This window comes from Salvia splendens, chromosome 13 (assembly GCF_004379255.2).
Source record: "Salvia splendens isolate huo1 chromosome 13, SspV2, whole genome shotgun sequence".
NCBI lineage: Eukaryota > Viridiplantae > Streptophyta > Magnoliopsida > Lamiales > Lamiaceae > Salvia > Salvia splendens.
In genome coordinates, this window is record NC_056044.1 from 23,996,096 (window position 1) to 24,019,323 (window position 23,228).

The 23,228-nt window shown below is 43.0% G+C and overlaps 2 protein-coding genes across 2 annotated transcripts; one reads left to right on the forward strand and one right to left on the reverse strand.

The window, feature by feature from the left end:
- The first annotated feature begins 869 nt into the window (after positions 1 to 869).
- Positions 870 to 2,643, forward strand: LOC121762085 (AAA-ATPase At2g46620-like). Its single transcript, XM_042157851.1, has one exon. The coding sequence runs from the start codon at positions 1,077 to 1,079 to the stop codon at positions 2,511 to 2,513; it is 1,437 nt and encodes a 478-aa protein (XP_042013785.1). The 5' UTR covers positions 870 to 1,076; the 3' UTR covers positions 2,514 to 2,643.
- A 14,866-nt stretch (positions 2,644 to 17,509) lies between these two features.
- On the reverse strand, positions 17,510 to 18,203 carry LOC121760338 (protein yippee-like At4g27745). The gene is made up of 2 exons (XM_042156022.1): positions 17,937 to 18,203; positions 17,510 to 17,861 (listed from the first exon to the last, which is right to left on the reverse strand). The coding sequence occupies exons 1-2, from the start codon at positions 18,030 to 18,032 to the stop codon at positions 17,634 to 17,636; spliced, it is 324 nt and encodes a 107-aa protein (XP_042011956.1). The 5' UTR covers positions 18,033 to 18,203; the 3' UTR covers positions 17,510 to 17,633.
- Between the last annotated feature and the right edge of the window lie 5,025 nt (positions 18,204 to 23,228).

The following is a 23,228-nucleotide window of genomic DNA, read 5'->3' on the forward strand; positions in this document are numbered from 1 at the left end:
ACTACTCTTCGAGCGAAGGAGGTCCGGTGATCGACCTCAACGTGACAAACGACGACGTCTTCTTCTCATCCCCTAGCACTCAAAGTCGTCCGATGGGAACAAAGACGGCAAAGAGGAAAGCGAAGGGGAAGGCAACTGCGAGGTACTCCGCTATGCCGCCACCGCCGCCCAATCAGTCTCTGGATAAGATCTCCGACTCTATGTCGGAGATGAGTATTACCTAGCGGATGAGCCAACTGACGGAGTTGACATCGAGGGATACCTCGACAATGTCGGAGTTCGATCTCGAGTTGCACCATGAGATGATCGCCTACCTTCTCGCACAAATGAAGAAGTAGTAGTTTTATCCTTTTTTTAAAAAAAATGTATGACTTGTATTTTTATTTTCTAGGATTTTTAATTTACTTTGTCTAGGATTTTTAATTTTAATTTCTACTGAACAATGTATTTTCCCGGTTTGAATGGTTCAACGTATTGCATTTACGAGTAAAATAGGTTGAAGTTGTGAATATTGCAATTTATTAGTTGTGGCCTGAGTTGGGGCCTGCAGGGTTAGAGCAGTTGTGGTCTGGGACTCAAATTTAAGGGAATGATGACGTAGAGAGAACTTGGAGCCTGAATCCGGGCCAGGGTTAAGTATGCTCTTATAATTACTAGAATTTGAACAACTTTATTACTCTTCAATTATTTATTCTATTTGACAATTCTATTATTTCTCCATTTTTACTTCAAACTTCTCTACTTGAATCATTGTCTATTCCAATTTTGTCTTGTTTATAAATTCTCTTCTTGAACGATAAAAATAATAAATAAATAAATCAAATTCTCACAACTTTTAAAATTTGAGGCCGAATCTCGAAATACCAAGTAGTAGAATCGAATTTCTCCGCCCACATCTTTCCCAGTATTATTGGTCTCACTCGTTGACAGCTACTAATACTTCCTCCCTATAATCTATATAATCTCCATCTACAATGAAATTCCCTTTAATTAATTGTTAAGGTTCTCCTCCTTCGCCTCAATAAATCATCAATTCACCCGAAAATAAAGAAAGAAACTCCATACTGGATATATCCATGTTTGTTGTGAATCTGTTGTTGATATTGTTCTCGATTATCTGCTCGATTTTTCTGGTGCGGTGGTTTCTGCACCGGACCGCTCTCATTTACGCCGTGAGGAAATGGGTTGAATGGGCTGGAGACCGAGTTCACGTGCATCAGCACTTCAAAGTCCCTGAGTTGATCGATTCCACCCAGCAGCAGAACCTCTTCTACCGCCGAGTTTCGCTCTACCTCAGTTCTCTGCCTTCATTAGAGGACTCCGATTTCACCAACCTCTTCAACGGGAAAAATCCAAACGACATCGTTCTGTCGGTCGACGACAATCAGGCGATCCAAGACGTTTTCCTCGGCGCCCGAGTTTCGTGGCTCAATCAAGTGGAGAGAGATCGCGGCAATCAGATTGTTCGCCGGAGCTTCGTGCTGAGGATTAAGAAGAAGGATAAGCGGAGAATTCTGAAACCCTACCTTCAACACATCCACGCAGTCTCCGACGACATCGAGCAGAGGGGGACAGAATTGAAGATTCACAACCACTGCGACGCCAGGTGGAAGTCGGTTCCGTTCAACCACCCCGCCAATTTCGACGCGCTCGTGCTCGATCCGGATCTGAAAGCCAAAATTCGCCACGATTTGGAAACGTTTCTGAAATCGAAACAGTACTACCACAAGCTAGGCCGCGTTTGGAAACGCAGTTATCTCCTCTACGGCCCTTCCGGCACCGGGAAATCCAGTTTCATCGCCGCTACGGCGAATCTCCTCAACTACGACGTTTACTACGTCAATCTATCGCAAGTGGCCGACGAGGCGGATCTGAACTCGCTTCTGTTGCAAACCACGAGCAAGTCTGTGATCGTCGTCGAGGATTTGGATCGTTACGTCTCAGAGAGGTCAAACGCGCGGATTACGTCATCCGGTTTGCTGAATTTTATGGATGGGCTATTGAATTCGCAGGACGAGAGGATTTTCATTTTCACGATGAACAACAAAGACGGAATTGGAATCGATCCTGCTCTGCTCCGGCCGGGGAGAATCGATATGCACATTCACTTCCCCATGTGTGATTTCGTCTCTTTCAAAAATTTGGCAAACAACTATCTAGGAGTTAAGGAGCATAAATTGTTTCCTCAAGTGGAGGAGATTTTCCAGAGCGGAGCTAAGATGAGCGCGGCGGAGATCAGTGAATTGATGTTGGTGAACCGGTCTTCGCCAAGCCGCGCCTTGAAGTCAGTCATCTCCGCCTTACAATCGAACAGCAAGAGCGGGGTCAAAGTTGCGACGCGGCTGAGCGACAGTTCGGCGTCGTCTCCAGCGCCGCCGTCTATCGCGGAGGAAGGCGGTGGCGCCGCCTGGAAGGAAACAATGCCTAAGGAATTCCGAAAGTTGTATGGACTGTTAAGGCTGAAGAGCAGCAAGAGACCTGGATCGTTCGATCAAGATGAATGTGAACGGTGACAGATGTCAAACTATACGAGCATTAACGAATAGAATTTTCTCCTTCTTTATATTCTATATACATTAAAGTTTGTAATTTGTGTATAGATTGGATTTTGATTTATTTCATGTTTTTTTACCATTCGTGCAAGGGCTGAGCTGATTGCTTATTTAAATTTACTTAGATTCATTCACAAGAAACACAATTACTAGTACTATATTATTGTGATGATTTGGAAGCCACTTGCTTTATCATGTTGTTTTATATGATTGTTTATACTTTACAGATTAGATGCTGACGAGGAAAAGTAATGTATGAGCATATCCACTTTATTGGTGATTAAAAGACGTTCTCATTTGAGCAAAAATTATTTTAAAATGGCGTCGACATATAGAGTGCTCACTTTTTTAATCGGATAGGCAAACCTCAATTCTCTATTACTATTATAAGTACTTTTTAAGTGAAAGAACCATTCCCATTCGAACATAGAAAATTCAACTATAATTTGCGATCAGCATCCCCAAAAAATAATTACTAGTATAGTTTAGGGGTGAATTAAGCTTCTCAAAGATTGAAAGGGTGGAATTTGTAGAAGGAGAAAATAAGTCTATAAATTGCTTGGTAAAAGGGCACACTTGCTTGCTTGCCACCATTGGGCAAAGCAGGGCTTCTCCATACCATGTCAACTATAAGCAGGCATATAAATTTGGATACAATCTTGGTCTATCTATTCCTTTTATCTTCTTTATAAATGATAAAAAAAATATTTATATATAAAAAAAAGCATGGAGATAATAAAAATAGAATGAGACTTAAAAAGCAAGGGTTTGGTTGGCACAATTAATTTTAGGAAAGCGAATGGGTGTGAGCTGTGCGATATCTTAGTGCTGCTTGCTGTGTGTGGCAGTGCATCACATACTTGTGCCTTATTTGTATCGTTTCTCTGTGGCTGTGGGACAATATTTTTTGTACAAATTAAGTTTTGGAATAATGACAACTGCCACAATCATATGATTTGGCAATTTCCGTTTGGCAATTGATGGGGTACGAACTAAACCCTAATGGCAAGCCCAATAACAGTGACGGCCCATCAGCCCAGAGCCCAAGAAAGAGTATCTGTTCGGCACCAAAGAGTTCGGCACGACCAAAGAGTTCGGACTCAGCCTACAGCTCGGTAAAAGCCGACCAGTCAAGCTCTCCTCTCAGATCGGCAAGAGCTGATCGGTAAAGTCCAGCAGTTCGGTCTCAGCATTCGACCGAACTAGGAGTTAGTGGACTCATGAAAGGCCTCCACGACCTCCGCTATACCCACGATCTATTTAGTGGTACGAAGCAGTTATTGAGCAGTTATTGCTCACCCACGATCTTGTTAGTGGGGCTGCAAACCACGACCTTAGTTCAATGTATAAATAGAACTTAGATCAGATAGAAAAGGGTTAAGCTCTCTAGAGATAAAATCATATAGCAAGTCTGTGTTGTAAGCTGTAATCCCAGATCAAGCAATACAATCTTGCCCTCCCTTCTTCCCGTGGACGTAGATTTACCTCAGTAAATCGAACCACGTAAATTCACCGTGTCGTAATTTATTTTTACGAGCATTCATCATCATCAATAATTCGCGGATTCATCACTGGCGCCGTCTGTGGGAAGCAGAGAACAAAATTTGTGATAAAGCGAATTTTTGATCCATTTTTTCCACCCAAAAAATGCATACCAGATCGCAGAATACCCGTATTCCTGCCCGTGAGAACCAGGAGGAAGCCAATCCATCCCATAGGTCGGGAAAACAGCCTAGGGATAAATCCACCACCAGTTCCCATGGCGAAGGAACAAGCCGCTCCAAAAATCGTCCCACTGAGTCTTCCCAACAGCCCGATTTGAACGAGGCTGTCAAGCAGTTTTTGGCTGAAAAGCAGGAGGAATTCTTAACCTTCCTGCGAAAAAGCCAAAAGCAGCCGGAGACGAAAACGACGGATTCTCCTTCTCCCTCCGCGCAAGAAAGTCACTACCGCAGTAGTGTCGCATCTCCCAGGAGAAAGAATCCTCAACCCCGACATATTCCTGTTCCTCCTCGGTACCGGAATCACAGGAGAACTCAATCTCCTCCATACCGACGAGATATCGGATTCGCCGTGTACGGAGCACTGAAGACTCCGTTCTCGGACGACATCACCCGAACTCCTCTACCACAGAACTACCGAACTCCGTCGATGACTTACGACGGGCTCGTGGACCCTCACGATTTCTTGGGGCGCTATCAATATAACATGGCGAACCAGGGTCTCAACGAGGTCCACATGTGCAAGCTGTTTCCCGAGCTGCTCATCGGGAACGCGAGAAGGTGGTTCGATAGCCTCCCCCAGGGCAGCATCAGATCTTACCGAGATCTAATGGATGCCTTCCACAGGAGGTTCTTTCAGAAAGCGGAAGCCCGAATCACTTCGGCTCAGCTGCTTTCCATTCGTCAAGGTCGCGACGAAAAAATTAGCGACTTTATGACAAGATTCCACAAGGAATGCCTGCAAGTAGACGATCTCAACGATCTGCTTGTCATCTCGGCATTCCAAAATGGAATCCTGCCCGGAGCTCTCTACAGGAAGCTCGTTGAGTGCGGTCCGCAGACAGCTCAGGAAATGTGGGACATTGCGGACCAGTACTCCCGGGCCGATGAGGCAGACCGTCGCAAACGGTCGTTAGACAGCTCATCGTCCCGAGGAGACAGAAGGAAGCCCGATCATAGCGATCAGGGGCATCCTCGCCGGACTCCATTTGAAAGAATTCAAAGGGCTCCGGTGCAAGACAGATTGGGACCTCGTCTCAATCCCGAGAAGCCGCCCGCTCAGTTCGTACCGCTGAACAAGCCGAGAGCGGAAATTTTCGAACTGCACTCTGACCTATTCGAAAAGCCAAAGCGGATGACGAAATCAGCCGCGCGCCGACCACAGGATAACTACTGCTCCTACCATCAAGACCACGGTCACGATACTGAGGAGTGCAGAAACTTGGCTGCAGGTATCGATGTTCTTGTGAAGGCAGGGACATTGAAAAAATACCGAAGTAAGCAGCCAAAGAAGAATAAAAAGCAGAGTGGTGCGAACTGCGCTCCTCAGGATCCGAAAAGGCAGCCGGATCCCGAAGACGATGACGAGCCGCAATATGATGGAGTAATCCAGACTATTGACGCGCTCCCTGCCGGGAAGACCAAGTCGTCCCTAAAGTCAGAACGCAGAGGCTCCAATCGAGAGGAGCCAACGCATAAAAGGCTGAAGCAGGACGAAGTGATTACGTTCTCGGCTGCTGATCCCGTCCCGGCCATCTCTCCTCACCAAGACGCCATTGTCATCCAAGCCGGAGTGGCAAACAAACTGATCCACAGGGTGTTTGTGGATACAGGAGCGTCGGTTAGCATTCTTTTTAAAGAGTGCTTCGACAAACTAGAAGTGGACCCAGCTCGGCTCAGTCCGGCTCCGCTTCCCCTGAAGAGCTTCACTCAGGAGGACACCCGCCCTGAAGGTATTATCAGCCTTCCGATCACGGTGGGGAAAGCGCCTACTAGCTCCAGTACGATGATTGAGTTTTTCGTGGTGAAAGCTCGGTCCCCGTACAACGTCATCCTGGGAAGAGACTGGCTCAACACAGTTCGGGCCGTTTGCTCCACCTATCACCTCACCATCAAGATCCCTACTAAAGGAGGGATAGCGGTCATTCGAGGTGACCAAAAAAGAGCAAAGGAATGTCTGCAAATTGCGCTTAGAAGTACCGAGCAGTCAGATCGGCACCACCAAGCATAGCAATCACAGCAGCCGGAGTCAGAGGCGATGACCGAAGTCATACCGGAGCCGAACTCGATGACAGTTCAGCTGTACGAAGACGATCCATCCAGAACGGTTAAGATCGGCTTCGCGGGAACGCCCCTACTTCGGGAAAAAACCATCCAGCTCCTCAAGGAGTATAAAGACGTCTTTGCATGGTCTCCGTTGGACATGACCGGAGTGCCTCCCGAGGTAATCACTCATCGGTTAAATATTGATCCTTCAGTCCGGCCGATAAAACAGAAGCAAAGACTCTTTGCGGCAGAACGAAGTCAAGTCATCCATGACGAAGTCCGTCAATTATTGAAGGCGGATGTGTTATTCGAAGTGAAGTATCCTTCGTGGGTGGCCAATCCTGTCATGATCAAGAAAAAGGAAGGAGGATGGCGGATGTGCATAGATTTCACCGATCTAAATAAGCACTGTCCCAAAGATTGCTATCCCCTTCCGAACATAGATAAAAAAGTAGAAGCTTTGATAGGCTTTGAAATTTTTTGTTTTCTTGATCTGTACAAAGGATACCATCAAGTTTTAATGGATGAGATTGACGCTTCAAAAACGGCCTTCATTACTGATTTCGGCATTTTCGCTTATAAAAAGATGCCATTCGGTTTAAAGAATGCCGGAGCCACTTATCAAAGGATGGTAGACAAGCTTTTTCGGCACCTGATTGGAAAGGAGGTCGAAGTGTATGTTGACGATATAGTCGTCAAAAGCAAAAGCACTTCGGAGTACGAGCACAACCTCAAGTCCACTCTCAACGTGCTCAAGAAAGCCAACCTCAAACTTAATCCCCAAAAGTGTACCTTTTTGGTAGATTCGGGAAAGTTTCTGGGTTGTTGGGTTTCAAAGGACGGACTCAAGGCAAACCCCTCAAAAGTTCAAATCGTTCAGAACATGGCAATGCCGAAGTCCATACATGACGTGCAAAGGCTAACCGGATGTCTAGCCGCACTGAATCGATTCCTTTCCCAAGCAGCCGAAAAGCAACTGCCGTTCTTCAAGGTGTTGAAAAAGGCACCAAAGTTCGAGTGGGGAGCCGAGCAGAAAAAGGCCTTTGACGAGCTCAAAAGTTATCTAGCCGAGCTTCCTATTCTCTCTGCTCCAACCGAAGCCGAAGTAATATTCTTATACTTAGCGGCATCGGATCAAACCATCAGCGCGGTGCTTGTACGAGAAGAAGGCCTAAAGCAGCTTCCCATCTACTTTACAAGCCGAGCATTAAGAGGTCCAGAAACAAGGTATCAACCTCTGGAAAAAATTGCTCTGGCATTAGTAAATGCAGCAAGGAGACTGCGGCCATACTTCTATGCTCACAAGGTATGCGTCTTAACTGATCTGCCACTTCGGCAAGTGTTGACCAAACCAGAAGCATCAGGCAGAATCGCCAAGTGGGCTATAGAGTTGGGAGAGCACACAATTGAATATCTACCTCGGAAAGCCATCAAGGGACAAGCCTTGGCAGATTTTCTTGCAGAAGCAAAGTTCGATCAAGCAATTCCTGTTATTGCCGAACAGAAGAATTCTGCCAATGCCGAACTAGCACAGCCCTTGGAATCCGAAGTAGAGCCGCCGGACTGCTGGAGCGGATTCGTAGATGGAGCTTCAAACAAGATGGGAAGTGGAGCTGGTATTTTACTTGTCGCTCCCGACGGACACGAGGTAACCTACTCACTTCGGTTCCTATTCCCCACTACTAATAATGAAGCCGAGTACGAAGCCCTCCTGGCCGGACTCCAGTTAGCGCAAAGTCTGCTCGTCAAATCTCTCAAAGTCCATTGTGATTCACAAGTCATAGTAAATCACATGTTGGGTACAAGTGAAGCCCGTGACGAGAGAATGAAGAAGTATTTGGACAAAGCGCAAAGCATCAGCCGAAGTTTCTCCTATTTTCGGATAATCCGTATTCCCAGAGCGGAAAATAGCCGAGCAGATACCTTAAGTAAGTTGGCCTCAGATCCGAGCTCAAAGGCGGAAGAATTAATGCATCGAAGCATTGATGAAGCCGAGGTACATTCAGTATCCAGCTCGCCGAACTGGATGACGCCGATCTTGCAGTATCTGGATCAAGGACAATTGCCCGAGGATAAGAGAGAAGCTCGGAAGATTACGTGCCGAGCACTTCGGTACGAACTTCATGAAGGAGTCCTCTTTAGAAAGTCTTACCTCCAGCCGTTATTGCGGTGCGTAGGACCAGAAGAGACGGACTACATCCTCAGAGAAGTTCATGAAGGATCGTGCGGTAGCCACATCGGAGCCAGAGCTTTAGCTAAAAAAGTTCTGAGATGGGGATATTATTGGCCAACCATGGTACAAGAGGCAGTGCAGCTCGTCAAGAAGTGTACGAAGTGCCAAATTCATGCAAATGTCCCAAGGATGCCGCAGACCGATCTATACACTATGCAAAGCCCTTGGCCTTTCATGCAATGGGGCATAGACATAGTGGGACCACTTCCTCAAGCTCCTCGGCAAATGAAATTCCTTATCGTTGCCGTGGACTACTTCACGAAGTGGGTGGAGGCGGAACCATTAGCTACGATAACAAGCTCAAAGGCATTGGACTTCGTCTGGAAGAACATAGTGTGCCGATTTGGCATACCCCACATCCTCATCTCGGATAATGGGACTCAGTTCACCGACAAGACGTTCAAGAATTGGTGCCAAGAGCTGAACATTCAACAGCGGTTCACTTCGGTCTCCCATCCCCAAGCAAACGGACAAACGGAAGTAACGAACCGGATTCTGGTGAAAGGGTTAAAAGCTCGGTTAGAACAAGCCAAAGGACAATGGGTAGAAAATCTCCCTCAAGTCCTGTGGTCCTACCGAACTACACCCAAAACCTCCAACGGTGAAACCCCGTATAGTCTGGTGTACGGCACTGAAGCCGTAATTCCGGTGGAGATCGGCGTACCCAGTCCCCGAACTCTAAATTTCTCCTCAGAAATGAATGACGACGGACTGAGAGCCGAACTAGATCTCGCCGAAGAAAGAAGAGAATTGGCGTGCATAAAAGCAGCCAAGTATAAGGAGCAAGTAGCCCGGTATTATAACCAAAGGGTGAAAAAGCTTCAATTTCAAGTGGGAGATCTCGTCTTGAGAAACAACGAAGTAAGCCGAGCAGAAAAGCTGGGCAAACTCGAACCCACATGGGAGGGTCCGTATCGGGTGTCAGAAGTCCTCGGCAAAGGGTCTTATAAATTGACTCACATGTCAGGAGAACAAGTACCCCGAACATGGCACGTCTCCAACCTCAAGAAGTTCCACTTGTAAGAGACAAAGTCCGGTCAGTCTGTCTTGTGTCTAGTTCGGTCATAGGGGTACATGTTTTTATTTGTTTGTTTTTACTTGTACTTTTTACTTGTCGTTTTATAAAAAGTTTAAAGTTTTTTCTTTCGTCTTTTTCATTTTTTCTCTATGTGTTTTGTCTCTATGTGCTTGTCGTCTCTTACAAATGGTACCAAGGTATATCGTTCTTTAAAGACTGATCCCCTTTTTAGATCGATTATTAAAGACTATTGTGAGTCCAAGCTTCTAAGGAGGATATAAGACCACAAGTCAGCTTAACAAGCAGTCCGTCTGAAACGAACTGCAATAAGCCAACGATTGTGAGTCCAAGCTTCCAAGGAGGATACAAGACCGCAATTCAGCTTAACAAGCACTTCGTCTGAAACGAACTGCAATAAGGGAAAGTCCGATCCACGCGATAAACCTCGCCGAATTAGGACGACCAAGTTCGGTCAAAGAAGTTTACCTCATAAGACCGGGGACGACCATGTCTGGTCAAAGAGGTTTACTGCATAAGACCACTTCGGTTAACGGGGAAAGTCCGATCCACGCGATAAAACTCGCCGAATTAGGACAAGGGAAAGTTCGATCCCGGCGACAAAAATCGCCAAATTAGAACACAAACCAAGTCTGGTCAAAGATGTTTATTTCATCAGACCAAAGACAAGTCCGGTCAAAGATGTTTATTTCATCAGACCAAAGACGAGTCCGGTCAAAGATGTTTATTTCATCAGACCAAAGACGAGTCCGGTCAAAGATGTTTATTTCATCAGACCAAAGACGAGTCCGGTCAAAGATGTTTATTTCATCAGACCAAAGACGAGTCCGGTCAAAGATGTTTATTTCATCAGACCAAAGACGAGTCCGGTCAAAGAAGTTTACTTCATAAGACCGAGGACAAGTACGATGAAATTTTTTCGCTAAGCTGTAAATACAGTGTTAGAAGCGAAAACAAAATTTCATTTTTCAAATCTTGTTCGGCATACAACTCAGCTACCCTACAAAATGGCGTTACGCTATTACAAAGGACTATTCTACTGTCCAGGGTTGCTGAAGTTAAGCCACCTATCTGCAAAATCCTCTGGAAGCCGAGTTCGGTTGTTCCGAGCAGATGAAGAATAAGCAGGTCGACGAGATGCTATCCTCGACCCAACGCCTCTTCCCCGAGCCCGAGAAGTCCTAACACCTCGGCGATGAAGAGTCTCTGCAATAATCATCTGCTGATCTTGCTCGCTCATAGTCACAACTCCTCGGCGAATTTCAGTCCGTCCCTGTCTTGACGATTCCGGTTGCTCCTGAGCCCGTTCTCGTCTTGACGTTTCCGGCTGTTCCGGAGTTCGTTGTTGACTGGAAGTAGGATTTTGAACAAGGGAACCAGAGGCTTGATCTGGAGTGCGAGCATCTGTTGGCACGACATGCCGAAGGAATCTTTCTAGGGAGGGGCGCCGAGAAAGAACAATGTCGTACCGAGAAGCCCAGCGCCGTAATGATTTCACAACTTGTTGGCAAGCCGAGCTCTCCAGCGCATTGTTCCTCCGGAGTACATGATATTCCTCCCACAGTTCGTCAACTCGACTCTGAACATCTGATATGGTCAAGCCCCCGCGCACACGGATGTAATCCTCGTACGCAGTCCTCTCAGCAATGGTCGTATTCAGCTCGGCCTCCAGATCCTTCTTATCGGACTCTAAGTCCTTATTATCGGCCTCCAGCTTCACTAAACGAGCCAGAAGCTCGTCATTCTTCGTCTGATCGGCTATAGCTCTTTTCTCAGCTTCGTCTAAAGCCGAAGAGTACAGCCGTTTCCAGTGAAGTAACTCCATCTCCTTGAGTACAAAGCAGCTATGTTAGTTCGGCAGCTGTACCGAGCAGATAGTAAAATACAACAGGAATAAAGGCGAGTACGAAAAGCTATACGAAGACAAGTGTAGAGAATTTTTCATTCACAAGGAAAATTTTTTACACTAGGAGGGCTTCAAGGCCATTTTACAAGGAAGAAACTAGACTTAAGAGAAGGGAGACGAAATCATACTCCGCCAGCTTCGTCTCCGGCTCCTTGGTCTGGTTCAGCTTCTTTCTCCTGAGCTACCTCAGCCTCGGCCTCGCCTCCTGCCGGCCTCGCCTCCGCCTCCTGATCGGCTTCCTTCTCCGTATGCCCGGCCCGCTCGACTTCGGCCTCCAGCTCCAGCGGCTCGGCCTCACCCTCTCCATTGTAAGTCGAAGCGGGTGAAACGGGTCCCACGGAGGCAAAGATAGCCTCCAGGTTCTCGTCCCGATCAGCTCGACAACTCCGGACTCGGTCTGCAGAAAGCAGGACCGAGGATGAAGCGAGCTCCTCCAGGAGCGGCAGATTCTGAAGCCGAGCTGCTATCTCTCGGCTGTACAGAGGCAGCACGACGTCGGCCCCCTGCTCGCCCTTATCGGCAATTAGCCTTACCAGGCTACCGACAAAGGCCGAGAACTGGCTGCTCAAAAAGAGTTTCTCCGTGTAAACACGGAGAGCCTCCCCTTGGGCAACCACGGCAGCAGCATCGCTCCGCTTCGTCTGCTCTCGCTGGATGACGAGCTGGTTTTTGGCAAACTGAGCTTCATCCTGGGCCGAAATCCTAGCAGCTCTGGCCTTCTCAAAGTTAGCCTCAGCCTGTTCGGCCCGATGACAAGCAGCCGCCAACTTCCTCTGCATCTCGGCATAGTCATTGGACGCTTTGGAGAGTTCGACGGCGACGAGCTTGGAGAGCATATCGTTCCTCTGAAAATGAATAAAGAAAAAAGTCAACAAAGGGGCCACAAAAAATACAGGAAAAAAGCAAGGCCAGAAAATCAAGAAGAGAATTCACCTCGGCGAAGTCCGTGGGCCATAAAAACGGCTCACAGATATGTTCCGAAGGAGGCGCCAAGACCACGTCTTTCTCTGGCGCTCTCGGGGGCTTCTGGGCCTTCCCCCTCCCCTTCGCCGAAGTCGACTCCGGCTTCTTCGGATCCGAAGAGGTTTTTTGCCTTTTCGGAGTCCTCTCGGCATCAGACGCCGAGCTGGTGGTTTTCGGCCTCTCCGGCTCCTTGGACTCCGAAGATTTTCGGGTAGCCTTACTCAGCATGTACACTGCCAAAAAGCAAGAAAGCAAAGTCAGGTTTTCTTCGTTAAAGCAGTAGAGCATAAAGATAAAGAGAAATCCTCACCCTCGGCCTCTTCGTCCGAAGACGAGATGTCGAACACGACGTCGCCCTTGACGAGCTCAGACTCCGGGTATTGTTTCCTAACTATGGGAATCTTGTTGAGCTCGCCATCGAGCTCGTCCAACGGTTCAGGCCGAGGGTGACGGATAACGGACTCCGGCCCTCTCCAGGGAAAACTAGGAGCCGCGGTCCTATCATAGTAGAAGAAGCGATTTTGCCACTTCGGCCACTTCGTTTTACAAAAGGCTCTAAAGGGCTGTAAAGGGATCAAGTAAAACCAAGACCCCTTCCTCTTAAATTGAAAGAATTTAAGGATCGCCTTCAAAGACAAATCCCTTCCTAACCTACGGAGTTCGGCAGCGAAGGCCGACAAGTGCCTCCAAGAGTTCGGAGTCACTTGGCCTAAAGGAAGCTGAAAAAAATCTAGTAAATCTATAAAGGCAGAAGGGAGGGGGAAACGAAGCCCGCATTCTAAGCAGGCCTCGTACACGGTGGCGTACCCCTCCGGCGGGGAGTCAGCCCTATGATCACCGTCAGGTACCACCGCCTTCCCCCCAGGAAAAAAGTATTTTTCGGGTAGGGATATCACAGTATCCTTACTCAAAATACTATGGAAATACTCTACGGTCTTCTCCCCGGACTCTTTCCGGCCAGAAGACCCCTTATCCCCTTTCCTACCGCTACCCGACTCCGAAGAAGAAGAAGACATTTTTCTTACTTTTTGAAGATGAAGAAAGTCTGAAGAAGCTCTTGAAAGCGGAAGAAAATTTCTCGAAAAAGAGAGAGTATAGAAGACGCAACAGCAAAAGTGTTCAAATGAGGAAAAAGGAGCATACTTATCAGATTCGGGAAAGATTTCGAGATCGTTGCGCCGTTTCGAATCCCACCTTTTCAGGATTCAACGGCCGGATTTTACTGTCGCATTTAATGCAGGCACGCGCAAGGCACGTCCCCTGACGTCAGCCTCCCCCTTACCATTATCCAGAATGCCGAAGTGACTCACCTCGCCGAAGTGATTCACTTCGCTTTTCGGGGGGGGTAGTGATGGGGTACGAACTAAACCCTAATGGCAAGCCCAATAACAGTGACGGCCCATCAGCCCAGAGCCCAAGAAAGAGTATCTGTTCGGCACCAAAGAGTTCGGCACGACCAAAGAGTTCGGACTCAGCCTACAGCTCGGTAAAAGCCGACCAGTCAAGCTCTCCTCTCAGATCAGCAAGAGCTGATCGGTAAAGTCCAGCAGTTCGGTCTCAGCATTCGACCGAACTAGGAGTTAGTGGACTCATGAAAGGCCTCCACGACCTCCGCTATACCCACGATCTATTTAGTGGTACGAAGCAGTTATTGAGCAGTTATTGCTCACCCACGATCTTGTTAGTGGGGCTGCAAACCACGACCTTAGTTCAATGTATAAATAGAACTTAGATCAGATAGAAAAGGGTTAAGCTCTCTAGAGATAAAATCATATAGCAAGTCTGTGTTGTAAGCTGTAATCCCAGATCAAGCAATACAATCTTGCCCTCCCTTCTTCCCGTGGACGTAGATTTACCTCAGTAAATCGAACCACGTAAATTCACCGTGTCGTAATTTATTTTTACGAGCATTCATCATCATCAATAATTCGCGGATTCATCAGCAATATTATTCGTCAAATAATTTCAAAGTTGACATTGGAGTATGTGAAACAAGATTTATTCATTGTCATAATGACCTTTTTTTCATTTGTATTGGTTGATGTGAAATTGGATTATAAAATATAAAATCAAGTACTCCATATATATCTTAAAGTAGTAGTAATATGTTATTAGAGCATACCCTAACAACAACCTGGTCACATAACTTAATTAAGTGGGTGGTGGTGTTGGAAAGTAAAGATAGTGAGAATTAAATAAAGACTCAAACATGTTATTTCTAAGATAAAGAGGATCTCAGCGGAAGACAAAATATGAGATTTACAATAGTAGTATTAGCATATTAAAGCTTCTTGTGTAACATCATTTATATAAAATATTTAACCAACTGCAGGAAGGTTACAAAGGTGAGTTCCCCCATGTATTGAGAAGAATCAATCAAGGAAATACAAAGAAATACATATTAATCCTATTACAATGTCTTCTTTCTTCCCTCCATCAGTCTCCACCTTCAACCTCATGATCCATGTTTAGCAGCTTGTGCATTGGCTATATATGCAAGGAAGGGAAGGTTTGGGTAGCAAGTAAGTTGTTTGATGAGTTTGAGGGGGGGTTCTATTCTATATATATCCCAGCTTGTGCTTTGACGTATAACATGCTTATCGTGAGTTCGTGACAGAGGGGATTTGTGTGAGGTTGTGGAATTCTTTTACTCAGAACCTACTGATGCAAATGAGGAGGGGATGATCAGATGTTGGATAAAGGGTGAATCCACTTACTCTGTCATATTGGAAGGGCATTACAACTCTAATTGTAAAGCTGAAAGGTTGAATACTTGTTGCTATTAAAGTAAAGGTCAAGTCTGATTCTTGCTAGGACTTTAGTGAATAAGGCAACATAAACGCTACTAGAGAATAACATTTCAATAGACTATGTGGATTTGGGTAGCAGGTTTGGTAGACTTTTAGTACATTTCAAAAAATAAAAGTGGCTTATTGTTTGGCTTCTTTAATCATAAATGGTGTAGATGCATCAAGCCATCCAAGATCCAACCCACAAAAAAGTGCTAATGGGTCCTATGACGCATGAGATCTACTGTACTTTGGAGTGGCAAATCGTGCGTGTTGTGTCGTTATCGTGTCCACACGATAACAACAAACACGAACACGACTCGCTACCCTCAGACACGAACACAACACATATATGACACGACACTATAATAATAATATTATAATATATTACTATTATTTCTAATATTAAATTTAAATTTTAAAATAAATAAATAATAATAATATTATAATATATTAATATTATTTCTTAACGTGTAACACGAACACGGCGAGAAGTTTTCGTGTCGACACGATAAGGACACGAACCCAATAAGGTTTGACACTTACCCATTAATTTCGTGCGGGTTCGTGTCGTGCCAAAAATTGTCAGGGCTAATTGCATGTTCCGATTGAAATGAAATTAGAGTTTGATCACTGAAGGTAACATCAATCTGGAAAGGACAACTTAGAATGCTTATTGGAGATCTGAGTTATGGAGAATCATTGTCGATCGACTTATATAAAAAAAATCAATGTCAGGATAAATGGAGAGATGACGACTCACGAGGACTGAACGTATTGAGACTACACAATCGGACCAATTACACAAGGACTGAACGTATTGACATAAAATCAGGTAGTTAGTAAATTTGCATTAGCTGACAACTATATTTACATCGTGCGAATTGTTTTGATGTTTTGTTGGCTTTCATATGTGTGTTCTTTGAGTGGATCTGGATCTGGATCTGGTCTGGTCGAATTATTTTTGTATTGAATACAACATGGAAGCAGCTCCCGACTCCTCTGTTGCCAATATATTCATCACTTATTTGTAAGTTGTAAGTAAGTATTGTTTTTCAATGTATTGCCATTAGTTGTAGAACTAGAAGTGCTATCCCAGCAATATATACTGGGATTAACATTATAACATGATGACTATTGTGAGGTAAACGTTGAAGAAATACGAGAGAGAGCCTACTGTTTGTGTGGAGCTATCTATGATTAGGAAAATGAGATTCTATTGCAACGCCTGGCCTCTCTTATCCACACATGGAAATGTTCTACACTTCCACTTTCCTTGCCATCACACCAGATTGGTATTGGTTCAGATGGATTCGTGATGTGATCCCCATGCCAATGCTATGCCAACCACACTAATCATAAATTAGTTGTATCATTCACATGTCTCCATTTACTTAACATCGCTCTGTGCAATTACTGAAACCATGGCAATGACCGCTCAACCTTAATTTCCGATGGCTCTAGCCTTCTTTAATTCTTCATGCAAACTTTCATCTACAACATTCCCATTATTTTTCAGGTTTTTGTTCTTCTAAAACGCAAAGGTTTTTCTTTTATTTATTTCTTGCAATGGTTTTTCTCTTGATTGTAGAAAATGCTACTGCCAGCTGAGACAATCCTATTCTGTGTTTTTTCTTTTACTCATGCTAGTTATTACCTACAGGAAGAAAGTGGTGCAAGAGATGGCATCCGTGGTCTAGATGACATACCGGGAGGGTTCTTAATACGTCGGAATTTTTCTTTCGTACAATCCGCAGCTCAGGAAGATGCCACAAAAGTAATGAATATGACAATATGTTACTTGCTTTGCTTCATCTCTATCTTTTTTAAATTTCTTCCAGTTGGCTGATAAATTAACTTGGGGATTTTCAGTAAGATATTCAATATTGAATGTGTAGAAGATGCATTTAGATTTTAGGCCAAGAATAAATTTAGCGAGATAAGCAGCTAATCATTTACCCCTGCTATTTGTTTGGTTTTGGTAAGGTTGGCATGCCTAACATTTTGGGTGATGGGAAATCGTATAGAGTCAATTAGGATTAATTAAAAGCAGCCCCACATCATCTCCTACAAAAATTAAAAGCATCACACATCATCTCTTACGCATGACTATTATGAAATATTCTACTAGAAAAATTGTCAAACCATTTAATGAAGTACACATCTCACAGCTGAAATCCACATCTAATGTCATAAAATAATCCAAAATCTAATTGCTATGTGGGGATAAACAATAACTTAGCAGCTAAAATGCAAGAGTTTGTACATGAAGAAACATAAAACTTGTATTTACCAGTTGGCAACTTTAGAATTACAATTTTAATTGTGACAGAAGTGTATATGCATAGTGAAAGAAATACTACTTAAATGCAAATCCCAGAGGACAGCTACCAATTTTGTTTAACAATCTTGAATTTTTCAAGCACAAATTTGCCTTCCTTGTATTTCTGGGATTCCTCATAAGCCTTCTCATACTTCCAACCAAGAACCTCTCTGCAATCGGCACAGTGCACGTCCGCCACCAAGTGCAGCCCCGTCATCATCTGCCGATCCTCCTTCCTACCCGAATACACGTTCTGTGCGTGCGAGAAGAGGAAGGCTCTTCCGTTTTTCGACTGATCAAAACACTCCATCAAATCAAAGATTAGAGCATAGCGTTGAGAGATAATTGTACAACAAATTTACTTTACCTGAAACGACTTTGAAACAATATCATCATGGATGGCCACATGGTTTCTGCATTTGTAGCATCCGTACAACCTCGGACCCATGATCAAATCCCCCATTTCTTGGTTGTACGTGATCAGTCAATCACACAAGGGAAGGGACTTGTTTTTTTATTTGCTATGCAAGTTAGGAAAAGGAGGAGTTGAAAAGATCATTTAAGCATCATAGCCAATGCAATTAAAATAAAAGATTGAGTGATGATTTGATGTTAATCAAATAAAAGACTTGGGTTTGAAAATGAAACAATACTTTATTTTAATACAATCTTGGCGTATGGGCTATCAATAATTGTGGTCGCATTCAATGGCCCCACTGCCTTGCGTTTGGACTTCCACTCGTTCCACTCCAAATCGACCACCATACAACAACTATTTGTTATTCTTTCCCAAACATTATATATGTGGAAAAATTAAATAAAAACTATACTTTGTAGCATTATGGATGGAGTTGCTATAATGGTTTCCTACTACTTTTTCATCAATATTTACAAAAGTGTCTTTTTCTATTTGAATTTGGGTGAACCACTAAAGGTGCAAATCCGTAGCATATGAATTATTTTTTTAACTAGCGTCGGAATTTGACGAAAAATCACGTGATTTATATTCACTTTACATTGATTTTGTGGTTGTAGCAACTTTTATACTAAAAATTATCTCTTTGATTGATTTAATATGACCAAAATAAATTGGTGGTACAATTCGAATGGTCTTAATCTCTATAATGTTTTCAAATCATATCTAATTTTTGGATTGGGAGAATCTAATACCCTTTTATATATGTTTTCATTTGATAAAGTTAGATAAAAAGGACAATATGGGATTGAAGCTATAAATCGTACATCTACCTTCACAACGCCAAACTTAGAGCATCCATATCCATGCTCTTTGGCAAGAGCATGGATGTGGGCCCGAACTCACTTTTATTCATTTTTTACTCTTTCACAAGAGCACAACACCCACATACATGCTCTTCCGCAAGACCATGCTCAAGGGTCCCACTATTCTATTAATCAATTTAAATACTTCAATTACTAAAAACATTTCCACAATATTAAAACGCATTAAAAATACTCGAAATACTATTACAAATTACTAAAAAAATAAAAAATTATATAATTAAAATCCTAAAAATTACATAATTAAAAAATAAAAAAATGATAAACCAACAGCGAATCAGAGCATGCCACGTCGGCTGCTCGTGCTCTTGCCGTCGGAACGGCGATGCTCTTAGCTAAGAGCAGAGCCGTGCCATCGGCAAGAGCAAAACGGTGAGCACGGCTCTTGTCATGCCGTCGGCATGGCGGGTGCTCTTGCATAAGAGCACAGCTGCAGATGCTCTTATACACATCCTTTTATTCGGAGTTTGAATGAAATAATTGCTTTTGAGTACTCCCTCCGTCCCACAACCATAATAGGAGTCAACGTTTGAAGTGAGTGCGAGTTTTAAGAAAGGTAAAAAGTAGTGAGTTGAAAAAGTTAGTGGAATAGGGGGTCTATTTTTTTATATTGATTTTGTAATAGAATGTGAGTGAGGTGAGTTAGTGGAATGTGTGACCTACTTACTATTTATGGTAAAAGTGAAATGTGATTATTATTGTGGGACGGACTAAAATGGCAAAATGTGACTCTTATTGTGGGACGGGGGAGTAGCATTTGGAGTATTAGAAATGACTTCCAATTATTATTTCACTTGGAGCTTGAAAGTTAAAACGGACTTGTGAACATCATCTCATAACTTAAGCCCCGTATATAAAGCCAATTGCTTTTTAGCATTATCTCATCTAAATATTGAAAGACCAAAATTGGCTTGTTCATATGAAGCTTGATAAATTACATCTTAGTTCTAAGCATCATTTGATATCTCGTCTTAAATTTAAAAGACCTGAATTAATTGTCGGTCCTAGTGCATGGAGGAGGGGAGAATACACCAGTAATAGAAACAAAAAAAATTGATAGCTTGTGACACTTTTATAGGTGATCAGTCGATAAATGTCATGTGACAATGCTCAGTACTCAACATTATTTAGCAAAGTTGGCTAAAAGAGTTATGATAGTTGTGAATTCTATTAAAAGTTGGAGAAACATATAGGACTAATAACTATTGGGATGTGGAATGTGATGGTTACAACTTTGCCTTATTGGAAAAACTGGAAGAACCTTTGACCGATTTTACACTTTGTCCGAATTATGAGATTACCAATCATTTCAGTACTAACCAAGATTACAACTTATTAACGCAAGTGACGTAAATTGTTCTATAACTTAAGCTAGTCGATTTCTTTCTTGTTATCGATAGCAACAACTTTGCTAGTTCTAGATTTCTTTTGTAGTGTTTGGTTGAAAGGGTGGGTTTGTTTTTCCATCTATAAACAAACTATATTCAAAAGGTTAAAGCATTACAAGATGAATTCGTACAAATGTAAGAGACTAAATGTTGGATTCCTTGAGGTGTAACACTGACTAAGATATGCGGAATCACTTGAAAATTACACTCTTTGAGATTTTTTTCCCACTTAAATGATGTAGGTTTAAGTGTGAAGATTCAGTTTAGCAGTGATTCGGTTCTTGAATGGATGAGTTTGATGAATATTACTCCCCTCGTTCCATAGTAGTAGAGACGTTTTTTTTCGGCACGCGATTTAAAAAAAATTATATTAAGTGAGTTAAATAAAAGAAGAATAAAGAAGGAAATGAAAAGGTAAAAAGATGAAGAGGGAATAAAGTAAGAGAGGTGAAAGTAAGTGAGAAGAAATATGTTGAATTTTAGTAAAAAAGAAAATGACTCTACTACTATGGAACGTACTAAAATGGCAAAATGACTTCACTGCTATCAAACTGGGGAGTAATAGGTTACATACGTTTGGGAGAAGCATTAATTTAAATCTGCCTATTTTGTCTTTTAAATGGTTGATCTTAGTTCTGCTTAAAAAAAATTTCAATTTGATAATTTAATTTAAATAAATAAAACAAAATAAGGGCATAATTGATAACGTAATGATATAAGAATAAAAATGGTAGTAATTCTTTAATTTCTCAATTAATTTTTCATTGTATAATTATGGATTGGGATATTAAAATACATAGTACTTTGTTTTAGGGAGTATCATAATATCATTCATAATGATCCTAGTATGTTTCTACTTCGTCCCATGAAAATGGAAACTTTAGAGATGACACGAGTTTTAATATCAAATTGATAGTAAAAAAAGGAAATGAAATAAAAAGAAAAAATAATTTGAATATTGTTAGTAGAAAATGAGGTTCATCTCATAAGAGAAAAAATTCTCAAAATGGAAATAGATTAGTTTTGAGGGATGGACGAAAATGGAATCAAATAAGCTTCAGTTTCCAGCTTATATATTTAAACGAAATACAAAATCTAGTCATGGATTGGGTTAGTTATTTTTGGGTGTTTGATACTATTTTCTTGTTATAATTTTTATACTCGAGTTTTATTGTAGACATTGATGCTCGTCAAAGTGAATAAGATTAAAATATAAGGAAATCCGCATCAATGTCTCTTATCTGTCTCTTAACCTCTCATCTCGTTATTATTCATGGCCCACTGTACTTTTTCACCCCATCTCTTAACTAAGAGACATCATCTGCATCCCTCTATCTCTTAACCGTCTCATAACCATCTCATCCCTTAACTATTCATTCAATTTCATTTTTTATTTTTATTTCCAACAAATTCAATTAATAAAAACACACTTCATTAAATAAAATAAAATTACAACTTAAAATTGTAAAAAAAATAAAAAAAATACATAATTAAAATCCTACAAAAAATTAAAAATACATAATTTAAAATCTTCCGCTCACTCTCTCTAAATTCAAAATCTCAAAACTCAAAGAAGTAGAAGAAAGAGTTGTCTAATGACGATCATGTGCGTCTACTGGTTGTCAAATTTTGCCCAAATGTGCTCCATTAGATCCTCCTGGAGTTGGGAGTGGGCAGTAGAATCACGTGTCCTAGCCCGAACAGACAGCCGCTCTTGCAAAGACGGATGTACTCCACTGCGAGGCGGACTACTTGCGGTAGAGCTTCCCGGGGTTTCAGGGTCGAACCAATTTCCCGCCTCAGGTCCTTCGTCAGCGACAATCATGTTGTGCAAGATTATGCACGTATACATGATGTTGACCATATTCTCCATAAACCACGTACGAGCCGGGGCTTTGATAATGTTGAACCGAGCTTGGAGAACCCCGAACGCTCTCTCAACATCCTTGCGAGCAGCCTCTTGCTCTGCGTAAAAAGAGCATGTTTTTCGTTCATCAGCCTGTTGAACGTCTTCACGAAGGTTGGCCACTTCGGATAAATGTCGTCGGCAAGATAGTACCCCATTTTATACTGGCGGTTGTTAGCGATGAAGTTGATGGTCGGTGCTTTACCATTCAAAACTTCGCTAAAGAGGTCAGATTGGTTGAGCACGTTGACGTCGTTGTTCGATCCGGGGACCCCGAAATACGCATGCCAAATCCATAGACGGTAGTCGGCAACGGTCTCGAGTATAACGGTGGAGTGGGTGCCTTTGTGGCCGCTCGTGTATGACCCCCTCCACACCACAGGGCAATTCTTCCATTGCCAATGCATGCAATCAATGCTGCCAAGCATCCCGGGGAATCCGTGCACTTGTTCGTGAAGTCGGAGCAGAAACTGACAATCTGCGGTGCTTGGCTTCCGGAGAAATTCGTCGTTGAAGGCTGCCCGGATGCCTTTGCAGAAGTTCATCAAAACAGTCTCCCAGTGCTTTCCCCAATGTGCAGGTATTCGTCGAACAAATCTGTCGTTTGTCCAGTAGCAAGCTGACGGATTGCTGCAGTACATTTCTGGAGCGTTGTGTGACTGGGACGGCCAACGGCGTCGAACCCTTCTTGGAAGTACTCTTCCCGGGCTGCCAATGTATTTGCGATATGCATAAATAACAGTTTCCGCATGTGGAAACGGCGACGGAAGTAGGTCTCCTCCCGGTTACGATGGATGTAAATCTGGGATCTCCTTTGAGGCGCTGCGGCTTCCTCCTCCTCCCTACGTCGATCTTCTTCTAGCGATTCTTACATTATTTGACGCATTTGCTCAAATAGATCCATGAATGAATTAAATTTGGGAGAAGAATAATGTTTTGAGATGAAGAATGTAGAGTGTTTGAGTGAGAATAGAGTGTTTTTTTATGGTGGATTAATTTGTGGGAATGATTTGATATTTATAGAAGTGATTGAGGTCTTAAAAAATACAAAAAAATTAAAAAATTC

What these genes read in the sequence shown, in the direction of transcription:
- LOC121760338 (XM_042156022.1), bottom strand. Translation starts at nt 18,032, where the DNA reads ATGGGGGATTTGATCATGGGTCCGAGGTTGTACGGATGCTACAAATGC. An exon ending in TTGTTTCAAAGTCGTTTCAG is followed by an intron (nt 17,862 to 17,936) that starts GTAAAGTAAATT and finishes TGTTTTGATCAG; the next exon opens with TCGAAAAACGGAAGAGCCTT.
- LOC121762085 (XM_042157851.1), top strand. Translation starts at nt 1,077, where the DNA reads ATGTTTGTTGTGAATCTGTTGTTGATATTGTTCTCGATTATCTGCTCG.